Below are 12,553 nucleotides of genomic sequence, written 5' to 3' on the forward strand. Positions count from 1 at the left end.
TATGCTCCCGATACGGGCGGGCGCACTGTGTGATTGCCAGCGACACCGACCAACCGGAGAGGCGGCACGGGAGCATCGCGAGAGCAAGCCCGGGGATACACCGGAGTGCCTGCTGTCTGAAGCAGTGCGCGTCCAGCCCAGGACCGCATGGACACGATGCCGGGGGAGCAGCAGGAAACCGTGCAAAGGCAGATCCGCTTCGCCGATGGGAGCGGAAGCAGCAATGAGGCCGACAAGGACAGCGAGGGAAGCGGGAGCCCGGTGATGGATCTACCGGAAGATCATATTCAGCAAATCGGACCTCAGCTTAAACTGCTCCCCATGAATGACCAGATCCGGGAGCTGCAGACCATAATCAGGGACAGGTGACGGGGGGGGCGCTGACAGGTGGCAGCATCTACCACGCGTATCGCTCGCAGGCAGCCGTCAGTCACTCCGTGCCGGGGATTAGGGGCAGTGTGTTCGGTCACGAGTGGGATTCTACCTCTAGATCGTGTGTTGGATCGGAGCGCGGAGCAGCTGTGTGCGGGGTCTCCTCGGGTTGCGAGACGGCTGGCAGTGACCTCGGCGCTGGGCCTCTGGCAGTGCATGTGCTGCTGTCACCAAACACAAATCACCCCAGAGCTTTGTATAAAAGTGTGACTGCGGGATTATATTAATAATGATTATAATAATAACCGTGACCCCGCCACCCCCCAGCACTTCGTATAACGTAAGGGGATGATGAATGCGGAACTATATTCTGGTAGTGTGTTTGCGAGTAATGCATCCCATTCTCTTTATATGAATAAACCCGCTAATTATTCCAATACAGAGAACATCGCACGCCAGCCTTAAGTCTCGTTTAACGCACAGAACAATAATTGCTTTTGGACTAAACCACTTAATAAGAAGTGCATTTACTACCAAAATGTGCTAAATATTGTAAAACTTGTATTTTACCTGCAGGACCACAAGCCGAGGGGATTTTGTATTTTCTGCGGACCGTTTGGTGTGTACATATATATTTAAGTGTATATATAAGTGTGTGATATAGATATCTATATATATTACCGTATTTGCTCGATTATATGCTCTGAAAAATACCCCTCGTCTTATAATCGGGGTCGTCTTATAATCAGACCTCAAATAGGTCTGACTATGAGACTAAGATCCAGATCCCCCGCAGCGATGCAGGGGACCTGGATCCTCCTTTGTATGCCCCCCCCCCCCCACTTACCGCTGCTTCTGAGTCCCCGGTGCTTAGTCCGGGCAGCGCGTAGAGCTCTACGCGATTCGCGTAGACAACTTCTGCTCTGTGCGAATCGCGTAGAGTTCTACGCGCTGCCCGGACTAAGCACCTGGGACTTAGATGCAGGGGACCTGGATCCTCCTGTGTTACCCCCCCCCACTTACCGGTGCTTCCGGGCAGCGTGTAGAGCGGAAGTTGTCTACGCGAATCGCGTAGAGCTCTACATGCTGCCCGGACTAAGCACTGGGGGACTCAGAAGCACCGGTAAGTTTGGAGGAGGGAGGGGAGGGAGTGTTAAACGGGGGACATAAGGCATTTCTGGAGGCAGAGTGTTCTATGAAATGCCTTTTAACCCCCTTAATGCCACTCTGCCTCCAGAAATGCCTTTTAACCCTCTATACGCCACTCTGCCTCCTGAAATGCCTTATACCTCCCTATATGCCACTCTGCCCCATAATATGCCTTTTAACCCCCTAAATGCCAGAGTGGCATATAGGGGTATAAGGCATTTCTGGAGGCAGAGTGGCACATAGGGGGTCAAAGGGCATATCATGGGGCACAGTGGCATATAGAGGGTTAAAAGGTGTATCATGGGGCACAGTGGCATTTAGAGGGTTAAAAGGCATATCATGGGGCACAGTGGCATATAGGGGGTATAAGGCATTTCTGGGGCAGAGTGGCAAGCCTGGGGGCAGATGTGCATAACTGGGAGGGGGGCAGGTTGAAAAAAAAAAAGGAAATAAAAACAAAATATTTTTCTCAATCTTAGCTTTTATTAACAAACAATTGTTCACATAATTTACATGAATTAACATTTACTGGTAAAACTTTTTTCCTATAGGGTCGTCTTATATTCAGGCTTTTTCTTTTTTTCATAAATTAATATTCAGATTTTGGGGGGTCATCTTATAATCAGGCAAATACGGTATATAAAAGTACAGTGAAAGGATGGGCTGATTCTCAATTCAAATTAGTGAACTTTTTTTTTGTTTAGTATCTGTAAAAGGTAATGTGTAGATATAATTCCTATGTTTTGTATAGCGCCATCATATTCCATAGCGCTGTACAATGGGTAGACAGGACCTAACAAGTCGTATATAACATAACAATATGACTTACAGGTAACGAGGGCCCGGCTCAAAGAGTTTACAATCCAGAGATGCTCTATATCCACCTATGAAGAATGTTGGATTTTTAGGATTACTTTAATCTGAGGGGTTCTGCGTCGTACGCTTCTGGCGCTGATTTGCACTGTTAATCAAGGAAAAGATTTTCCGAGACGGGGACTTCGTCGCTGCCGCTTAATGTACAGAGTATTCGGGACGTTGTTATTGTGGTCTGTAAAAACTGTCATCCCGTTACTTCCGCAGATACGACTTGTTGTGGAAGAAGGCTTGAATCAGCTGCCGTACACAGAATGCACTGTTACCACACCTACTGGTAAGCGCACGCTTTCTCCTGACTACTTCCTTCAGCGGCACTATGAATATTAGCTGAGAAAGATGTTGTTGAGACAAATGGCTACAGCTCCTAAAGAAATATTGGTGGCGCTGAAGTTTTTTGGACTGCTCTAGACTTATTTTTATTATACTTTATTTATAAAGCGCCGAAAGATTCCAGAGCGCTGTACAAAGAAGAAAATGATACAGATAACAAGTAAAATACAGCAATTGACATACAGATACATGAGGAATGAAGGGCCCTAATCTAGGTGTATTAATACATCCTTTCCTGGTTCCTAAAATATACAAAGATTTGTCTGGCCAAATGCAGTAACAACTAAAAATATTTAGCAAGTTTCTAGAAGAATTCTAAAACCAGTGAGTTTTTATTTTTTTTTTTACTGTTGTTGACCCAGCAGGGCAGTTTTGGGGGGCAGCAGCCGCTCTGTCACATGACTGGGTGTCTAATGCATACTGAAGTACATGTCCCACAAAAAAAAGGTCATAAAGCTTGCAAAATAGCAAAGGTCCGTTGTTAGCCCGTCTTTAACCCCTTGATGACAATTGCCGTTCCGGGCACGTCACGGAAAAACATGTCGTTTGCGACAATTGACGTGCCAAGACCGGCACGCCTTTAAACGGCGTTGCTGTAATGCCTCGACCTCGAGGCATTCAGCAACGCCACGATCGGCACTAAGGGGCCATCTCTGGCCCCTCCCCGGGGCGTCAACATCCGCCATACATTGTATGGCGGCGGACGCCCGTTTTAAAATCGTTGATCGCCTCCTAAACTTAAATGGTGTCGCTGGAATGCCTCAATCAGGAGGCATCCAGCGACACGAAACACTTACCTCGGGATGGACTGTGATCTTCACCATCAGCAAGATGGCGGCGGCCCGGGAAAAAAACCAATAAAGATGAAAAAGTTCGCTAGATGGTCTCCAGACCCTCTAGAGAACTCTGGCTCCACTTGCAGGTTGAATACAGGTACTGCATTCAACCATGCAAGTCAATGGAGCCCAGCTTTCTAATCACAGTGTGATTAGTAAAAATAAATTAAAAAATAAAATAAAATTAATAATAATTAGAAAAAAATAGTAAAAAAACCAGTAAAATTTAAAAATAATTTCCCACTGATGTCACTATCAGGGGAACCTTCAAGTTGAAAAAAATTTTACATTTTTTTTTAAAAAAAAGGCAAAAAATAAAATATATATAAAAAATATATTTTTGTGAGCAAGTCCTAAAATTAGCATATTAGCTTAAAACAATTCTCGCATGGAAAGAGTTAAAATACTGGCATATTAAATGCCCATGGGGTGCGTACTTTAAAAAAATGTATGATTTGATGGGGTAAATTGAATTGGCCAGGTTCAACAATGTCCCAATTAACACGGGGGGAAGGATGGCCACACATCTAATTTCCAGTTAGAAAAATGCACACGTACCAAATGTGGCCTTTTAGTTCCCCCAAAAAATGACAAACCCATGCATGTGGGGTATCACTGTACTCAGGAGATGTTGCTGAACACATATTGGGGTGTCGTGTGACAGCGGCATATACCAGGAGCTGTAAATTCATACATAACATAGGTGTGTGGGGGAAAAATACACACAAAAGAATACTACTGCAGACTTCTGGTGGTAAAATGTGTGCATGCAAAGAGTTAAAATACCCTGGGGTGTCTAGTTTTCAAAAATATATGGTTTTGTTGGGCACACTGAAATGGCCCGGCTCAAAGGTGTACCAAATAGGGCATGGGCAGTGGATCCCCAAATGCCAAAGTTCAACATTGAAAAATGCGCATGCCCCAAATGTGGCCCTTTTGCCCCCAAACACCCAGGCAAAATCATTCATGTGAGGTATCGCTGTACTTGGGAGATGTTGCTAAACACATATTGGGGTGTTTTATGATAGTGACATATACCAGAACCTGTTTATTCATACCTGAATAAAATGTGTGTGAAAAAACAAATGCAAAAAAAATTACTACCATAAAGTTTGCTAAAGGCTGATGGTTGAATTAGTGCTTGGAAAGGGTTACAATACTAGCATTTGGAATACTGTGGGCTGTCTAGTTTTCAAAAATATGACTTGATGGGGTAAATTGCGTGAGCCGGCTTCAAATATACCCGAAATGGCACATGGGGGGAAGAATTACCAGATTTGGTAAAAATGGCTTTGAAATAGCAAAACGCTCCCTGTACTTATTGCCCCATAATGTGTAGAAAAAAGCAAAAAAACATTGGGTATTTCTAAACTCAGGACAAATAGTAGAATCTATTTAGCAGGTTTTTTCATTACCTTTTATAGATGAGTAAAAGATTTTTCAACTAAAAGTTAGAAACAGTCATTTTTCTAAATTTTTCACCATATTTTATACTTTTTTTAATAGTAAATAATATGATACAATCAAAACAATGTCATCTAAAGAAAGCCCTTCTTGTCCTGAAAAAACCAATATCTAATTTGTGTGGGTTCAGTAAACGGGAAAGAAGAAAATTACAGCTAAACACGAGCAGCGCAGAAATGTTAAAACGGCCATTGTCACGAAGGGTACAAAAAGTAAAATCAGCCTTTGTCACGAAGGGGTTAAACTCCAATCCACTAAAATTCTTTGTATTTCTGACATCCAAGGAGGATCAAAAGGAGATCTGTGGGAGCGCAGTAAGGAACCTTCTCTCAACCATTAATGGGATGCTTCAGTGTCCCGTGGAGCCTCCTCAACAAAGAGGAGAGCTGGGGGGGGATGACTTTCCTTAAGGAGAAGCTGCAGTACAATGACCCTCCCTGCCTTGCAAGCCCAACCGTTGGGGGCACTTGGGGCATTCTGTAGAATCTCTACATGCATGTGCAAGGGGGACACGATTAAAATTCAACGGACCACGCAGCTAGCCATTAAAGCTTATATCATAAGCGTGGGGGGGAAAAAAAATACCTGCGCTATTCTAAACACTCTAGATTGTAAGCTCTTTTGAGCAAGGCCCTCCTCACCTGTTGCTTCTGTAAGTCAAATTGTTATGTTACATACTACTTGTTATGTCCTGTCCACCCATTGTACAGCGCTACAGAATTTGATGGCGCTATATAAAACAATAAATAATAATAAGATCCGGTAAAGACCCGTGCAGTAAATGTACGGCATTTATCTACTTCAGTATATAGTCCCAAAGCCTAAGGTGCTCACTTTTATATTATTTTTTTGCCAGTAGCAAGGGGAAGCAATGATCTTTTGTGAGTGATGCTCTGGTGTGTGAATGTGTTAACCGTCAAAATGTGAGCGTTCACTGCGTACATCATCTGATGCCCATGACCTCCGTAGTTTTAATGGATGCATATCTCTGGGGCACAGAATATGACATGGGGAGGAATAAACTCTTGGATGCTTCAGACCCTGCCATGTTCATTTGGGGAGTGGGCAGGTGGAGTTAAACCTGTGACTGTGATTCCATAATCCCTTGAAAGATCGAGTCGCTTCCCCCTGAAACTGTCAGCGATGATTGGGTTGTAAGTGCGTTCCAGCTGCCCACTAAGTGCTTTTGTTTGCCATGAATTGAAACGTGTTCTATTTTCTCGCCAGGGTACAAGTACGAGGGGGTGAAGTTTGAAAAAGGAAACTGCGGAGTGAGCATAATGAGGAGCGGTGAGTAAGATCCGCGTATGTGCCCAGGGTAACGTCGGCTGTATGTATGCTTCCTATCATTGTACAGATCATAATGCGTTTTACATTACGCTCTTCAGGGATTAACGGGTTAAACCTTATTTCCTGTCTGTGGGGTGTAGTCTGTGAACTAGAAGTCTGCAGGAGTCCTGAACGTCGGATATAACTTTGTGTAATGAATAGGCCGACCTACGTGTGTTTCTACAAGAAACACGGCCCTTTGCCCTGTATACTTAATTTATAATAGATTTGTTAAAGGCCCTCTATGATTTACTGTGGATATGCAGGGTTTTCTGAGCCCTCTTTGCTCTCAAGTGTTGACCTGTTCATAATACACCTCAAGAAAGGTCCATCTCTCCTGCAGACACCTGGTTAAGCGAGACGGCCCCTTGGTTAGTAAGTACAGGGCATCGTAATTGCTGATCTTGCAATATCCCAGGTTCGGTGAATGATCGCTGTCAGGCACCAGGTCCACGCATAGGCATCGGGAGGCTGCTTACCCGGGTGTGCTGCTTGTAGGGCAGGTTCAGCATATCTGTGAAGCCGTCTAGGCTGCTGATGTCATCAAATGGGAGGGGCCTAGCAGCTCTGCACACGTATAGCTCATTTTACTAATATATATATATATATATATATATATATATATATATAATCATTCTATACGAGAGAGTGTCTTTCCTGAATAGCAGAAATGTCCTCTTCTCTCAATAGCCAGTGGCTGTAACAGACAGACATGTCGGGATCATTGTGAATTTTATGAATTTAGTTTTATATAACGGAATATCCGTTAACACCTATTACGCTGGGAGACATGTCCAGTTTAAGTGACGTGAGCATTTAGATTTGTCTTTGAGGTCCTATATAACATTTCTTATTCTTTTTTTGATTGGCAGGTGAGGCCATGGAACAGGGTCTGCGCGATTGCTGCCGCTCCATCCGCATTGGGAAAATCCTCATCCAGAGCGACGAAGAAACGCAAAGAGCTAAAGTTTACTACGCTAAGTTCCCTCCGGATATATACAGGAGGAAGGTGCTGTTAATGTACCCTATATTAAGTGAGTACGTCAACATACTGATCTTTTTAAAGCCATGTTCCCAAATCTTACAATTTACAGTTAAGCATATTAAATAAACCTATTATTTGTATAATTAGAAACCCACCTATTATGCATATAATGATCTTAACGCCTGTTTGCCGGAGTTGCATGGTCCTCGCTTTTTATGCCCCTAGGCTTGACCTGTATATTAATTAATTAGGATTGTCCCCTTTTGATCGCTAATCTCTACCTGTGAGCTGAAATTCCCTTGCTTTTTTTTATTCTTAACTAAACATCTCCAATATAATTATACTGATTCTTCGATAGTAACCCATCCACTTTTAAGTGCAAATGCAGGGAATTATTTTTTATTTCTTCTTCGCTGCTTCTCTTGCCTCTTCTGTCTTCGTTCGCTTTCCCCAGTATCTTTCCCCAGCAAAAGTGCAGATCCTCCTGACACACCCTCTCACCCGATTGGAGGAATAAGGGGGGAGGGTGTCTGATGTCTCCTCCCTTTTGTGCAAGTACTCCGAGGGACCAGAATAATGAAGACTGATTTGTGCCTTCCTTTGGTGCATCGCTCTTTCCCTGCAAATCTGGCTGCAAAAGGGAGGAGACATCAGACACTCCCCCCTTATTCCTCCAAACAGGGGAGAGGGATCTGCCCTTTTGCAGAACTGCTCGGTGAGGCATGGTTAACGGAGCAGGTAAGGGGGGAAGCGAACGAAGACAGAAGAACAAGAAGAGGCAAGAGAAGGTAGGGAGACATTGAGAGAGTGAGTGACAGTATAAAAAACAACAAAATGCAAAAAAAAAAAATGGAGCTCTCTGGTTTGTTTTTATTTGTAGGAATTAAAGGAATTGGCAGATTTTGTTAAAATTAAAATTTGTTTGAATCTGAATGCACAAGTCTAGCACCTTGGTAGCATCTGCTAACACCCACAACCAAATGCACAGAATCTCTTCTCTCTGACGTTCTAGGATAACTTCAGATTAATAACTGCGTAACAGACCTGTTTATACTTCTTAGATAGCGAGGTAGCAGCACAAACTTAACTGAGTGGACAGTAGTAGAGGATCAGGCAACCGCCATGTGCCGAGAAACAAGTACTTCAGAGCTTCAAATGAACTAGCATTAATTATAAGGGGGTGCCATACACAATCTCTAAATCAGCGCACTCACAGCGGTAGGCCTTTTTTTCTAAAACCGTTTATCACAATATTGAGGTCAAAATAATTAGTAATGGGGAAAATCACACAAGCCGTTGCCTGCTTTACATCTGCTTTCTCCTCCAGGCACTGGGAATACAGTTATTGAGGCTGTAAAGGTTCTGATTGAACATGGAGTCCAACCTGCGTGCATCATAATTCTCAGCCTCTTCTCTACGCCGCATGGTAAGACATAATGTCTGTATTAGGAGCTAGATTAATAGGACGAACGCAACAATTATTCTACGTAACTGCTTGTGCATCACACATACTTTTTTTTCCCATTAATCATTCAGGAATGCTTGTTTCTTTGTAACTGGATATTTTAGTAGTTTTAAGTGTATCGCATGCTTTATCTCGCATACAAAAGCTGGCTGAAAACAGGCAGGCTTTGTGTTAATATAGAAATCTGTAAGCCGTATTCTGCACAGTGACAATTGAACTGCTTATTCTCTTTGCCAGTTTGCTCCTGAAGCCATTTGATCTACACACTCGCAAACTAGTCTTTTATGATAAGACGGGGATGTTTAGATTACATAGAAGTATTTTCAGCAGTATGCTGCAGCAGGGCTCGACAAACCCCAGGGTTTTGCATGGCTGCAATCGTGAATCTGGTGTAGCGGGTGCTGTGAGGTGCCCAACGGGGTCACGCAATGCATGATACGTGACCACGATGGGTGCCTCACTTCATCGCGCACCCACACTAAAACATAGTGTGCCAAGTGAAAGGGTAGTGTATGTGAGTTTGTGTATATGTTTAGTGCTGGAGTCGGTCTGTGAGTGTGTGTATACTCTAGTGCCAAGGTCAGTGTGTATATGTATAGTGCCAGATTCAGTATTTTTATACAAGTATAGTGTTAGCCAGTGTATGTGTCTGCATGTGTATAAGAGTGTGGTGCTAGCGTGTATGGCATTGTTTGTTACACACTCATGCTAATGTCATACTGTATGTTGGCATATAGTGTTAGTGTGTGTATTAGCATATAGCAGGGGTGTCCAAGTTTTTTCTGCAGTGGGCCACTTCATCAGAATTGTATACGTGCGAGGGCCGCACTCAGAGAAAATATGGCCTTTAATAAGATATGCAGATTAAAATAAAGTAAATGACACAAAACCTTTACTTTTCTCTCACGGATTTCTGGGATTTCTGGGCCTACAAATTCAGGATTCTGCATAAGTAAAAATAAAATAGTTCTATTTATTTTAGCGATGCACTAAAATGAAAATTTTAATAAAAGTAAGTTACACACCAAAATTGTACAAAAAAATTATATATTATGATTAACAGCAATCTCAGGCATACCCAGATTCCAGTATGTACTGGTTGGCTGGGCATTGTATTTTTTGTCCAATTTTAGTGTGTAACCACACTTTTTTATTAAAAGTAACACACCACAATTGGACAAAAAAAATCAACAATATGACTTGGCATGATAGGAGTGTGATTGCTAACAGCAAACACACTCTTTTTATACACAGGCAACCAGTGAATGCTGGAACCTAGGCATGATGAGACTGTGATTGCTGTTAGCAGATTGCTGTTAGCTGTTGGCATGATAGGAGTGTGATTGCTAACACACTCTTTTTATACCCAGGCAACCAGTAAATGCTGGAACCTAGGCATGATGGGACTGTGATTGCTGTTAGCAATCACACTCCTATCATCCCAAGTCAGCCAATACATGCTGGTACAGGGTGTCTGTAAGTGCAGACCCCATACTACTGGCAACATCAATACACAAGGGGGGCAGCTAGCCAGGTTTCAGCATGTACTGGCTGACTTGGCATGATAGGAGTGTGATTGCTAACATCAATCACAGTCCAATCATGCCTAGGTTCCAGCACTTACACATCCATGCTATCACACACACCAATTATTCATTCCCTCAATCAGACCTACTCATTCACACAACCTACCCCATCCCCTTACCTGCTCTACAGCTCTCGATGCCGCTCACAGACTTCAGCAGGGGGCGCGGCCTCCCTCGGTCTCCCCACAGAGGAGGCAGGACTGGAGCAGAGAATGGCCCCTCCCACAAGTAAGCAGCAGGGCTCTTATGATCCTGGCTGCCGATCTCACGCGGGCCGCACCTCGAGGTTCCACGGGTCGCATTTGGCCCGCGGGCCGCATGTTGGACGCCCCTGGTATATAGTGTTGGGATGTGTGTTATTGTATGGTGTTAGTGTGTGTGTGTGTGTGTAAATGTTGGTGTATGGCATGGCTTGACAAACCCCGGGCGCCTGGTTGGATAATATATGAAAATAAAAACATATTATTTTTTTTTTTGGCTCCTAGATCCAAACCAAATTTGCCAACCCCTGCAGATTTTAAAATGAAATTGCTAATATTAGCTAGTATAGCCGTATTAGCCAGCTTAGAGATTTCTTCAGATGGAATGGAAGGCTAATGAGTGAGGAGTCTTGAATACACACATGAATAAGGATGTATTAATCCAATATTCTCTTTTTTTTGTCATTACACTTTATTCACATTTTACAGAATCTATCAGAAGGCACTGTCAATGGGTAATGACCACAGGAAAACAAACCACTATTTTGCTATACTATTTACATTGCAAAAGAGCTACCGCTTGTACCCAAAAGTAAAGTCATTTAGGGCCAAGAACTGCATTTCAGTTGTTTCGTGATATAAGGAGACATTCATTTGTAGGAAAAGTTTTTATTACACACTTTGTTCTCATTTTTCTTGGCTCCCCTAGTCCAAGGCACCCCTCTGATACCCCACATGGAGTGCGAGTCCATAAAATACCCTACACCACAGCCTCTTTTTATTCATTATGTGTGCCCCCTATTCCTTCTGAACCAGAGGTCTCTGTGATGCACGATGTGTGCCCCCTATTCCTTCTGAACCAGGGGTCTCTGATGCACGATGTGTGCCCCCTATTCCTTCTCAACCAGGGGTCTCTGTGATGCTGGAAGCTCATATAACTTTACATCCTTTTTCTGTGTTGGCCCAATAAAATGTATCAACTTAGACTCCAGAATTAATCTCAGCACCTTGCTTAGTGATAGTTTTGGTTTTCATCTAATTAAAACACTATGTTCGGCTTTTTACATTATTGTTCTGTCTTGGGTTTCAGGTAATGGGTTTAGGGTTGGTGAAGTATGACTGCCTAGCTGCAAGCTGACTCGTCACTCCAAGTAGAACTAAAACTAGAGCCTCACCGTCTTATCGGCACATTACATGCTTGTATTTACCTGCCATACCTGTTTTCTTTTTATACAAGGTGCAGTCTCCATCATCCAGGAGTTCCCTGACATCACCATACTCACCACCGAGGTCCATCCAGTTGCTCCTACGCATTTTGGACAGAAATATTTTGGAACAGACTGATCACTTGAAGACTCTTTCTGGGTGGTAACTTGAGGCTGAGCAGCTTCCTGCACATTTCAGTACAATAACTGCCTTCTCCAGCTTGGATAGGACTTTAGGATATGTAATTTTTACTGTAAACCATTTTTTCTAGCTTTTTACGCGGGACTCCTGTCTTGTCACAATCACCAACAGAATTGGTATTTTTTACTTGATTTTTTTGACTGCTTCTTGAGCTCCCAAGGTGTTTTTAATGGCACATTCCATTTTAAAGCAGCTTGCGATAGTGCCGAGGCATTTACGGGCATCAAAACGTATTTATTTATTTGTATTACTGTTACAACAATGGAAACAATAAAACGGTGGTTCGGCCAACTAGGATTGCTTGCGCTAAGAGGGAATTTTTAGATTTTTATTTATTAAAACAAACAGAGCAAAAGAAATCTTAATGTTTTTATTATTTAACAAAACGTGCTAAAACTACTCTAGCCGAGAATAGTGGAAAGTAACTTTTATAGACACTCCATGTATTTAGCCTTTTTGTGGTGGTTTTCGCGTTTGACTACATACTTTGTCTCTGGGCATTAGACATTACCAAGGAAAACAATGGATTGCTTGCACACTTTTTATAAAGCCGT

At 42.9% G+C, this 12,553-nt stretch overlaps 1 protein-coding gene across 1 annotated transcript; it reads left to right on the forward strand.

Moving 5' to 3' along the window:
• Window positions 1-156: 156 nt before the first annotated feature.
• Window positions 157-11,936, forward strand: UPRT (uracil phosphoribosyltransferase homolog). The gene is made up of 7 exons (XM_089492838.1): window positions 157-365; window positions 949-991; window positions 2,602-2,671; window positions 6,255-6,317; window positions 7,229-7,390; window positions 8,669-8,767; window positions 11,830-11,936. Exons 1-7 carry the CDS (start codon window positions 157-159, stop codon window positions 11,934-11,936), a joined length of 753 nt encoding a protein of 250 aa, XP_089348964.1.
• Window positions 11,937-12,553: the final 617 nt, after the last annotated feature.

The sequence above is a fragment of the Sceloporus occidentalis genome, unplaced genomic scaffold (assembly GCF_023333645.1).
Source record: "Sceloporus occidentalis isolate IW3139 unplaced genomic scaffold, rSceOcc1.0.p SCAF_60, whole genome shotgun sequence".
NCBI lineage: Eukaryota > Metazoa > Chordata > Lepidosauria > Squamata > Phrynosomatidae > Sceloporus > Sceloporus occidentalis.

Coding starts and splice junctions, on each gene's coding strand:
- UPRT (XM_089492838.1), top strand. CDS start 157: ATGCCGGGGGAGCAGCAGGAAACCGTGCAAAGGCAGATCCGCTTCGCC. Junction 992..2,601: donor TATTTTCTGCGGACCGTTTG/GTGTGTACATAT, acceptor TTACTTCCGCAG/ATACGACTTGTTGTGGAAGA. Junction 6,318..7,228: donor AGTGAGCATAATGAGGAGCG/GTGAGTAAGATC, acceptor TTTGATTGGCAG/GTGAGGCCATGGAACAGGGT.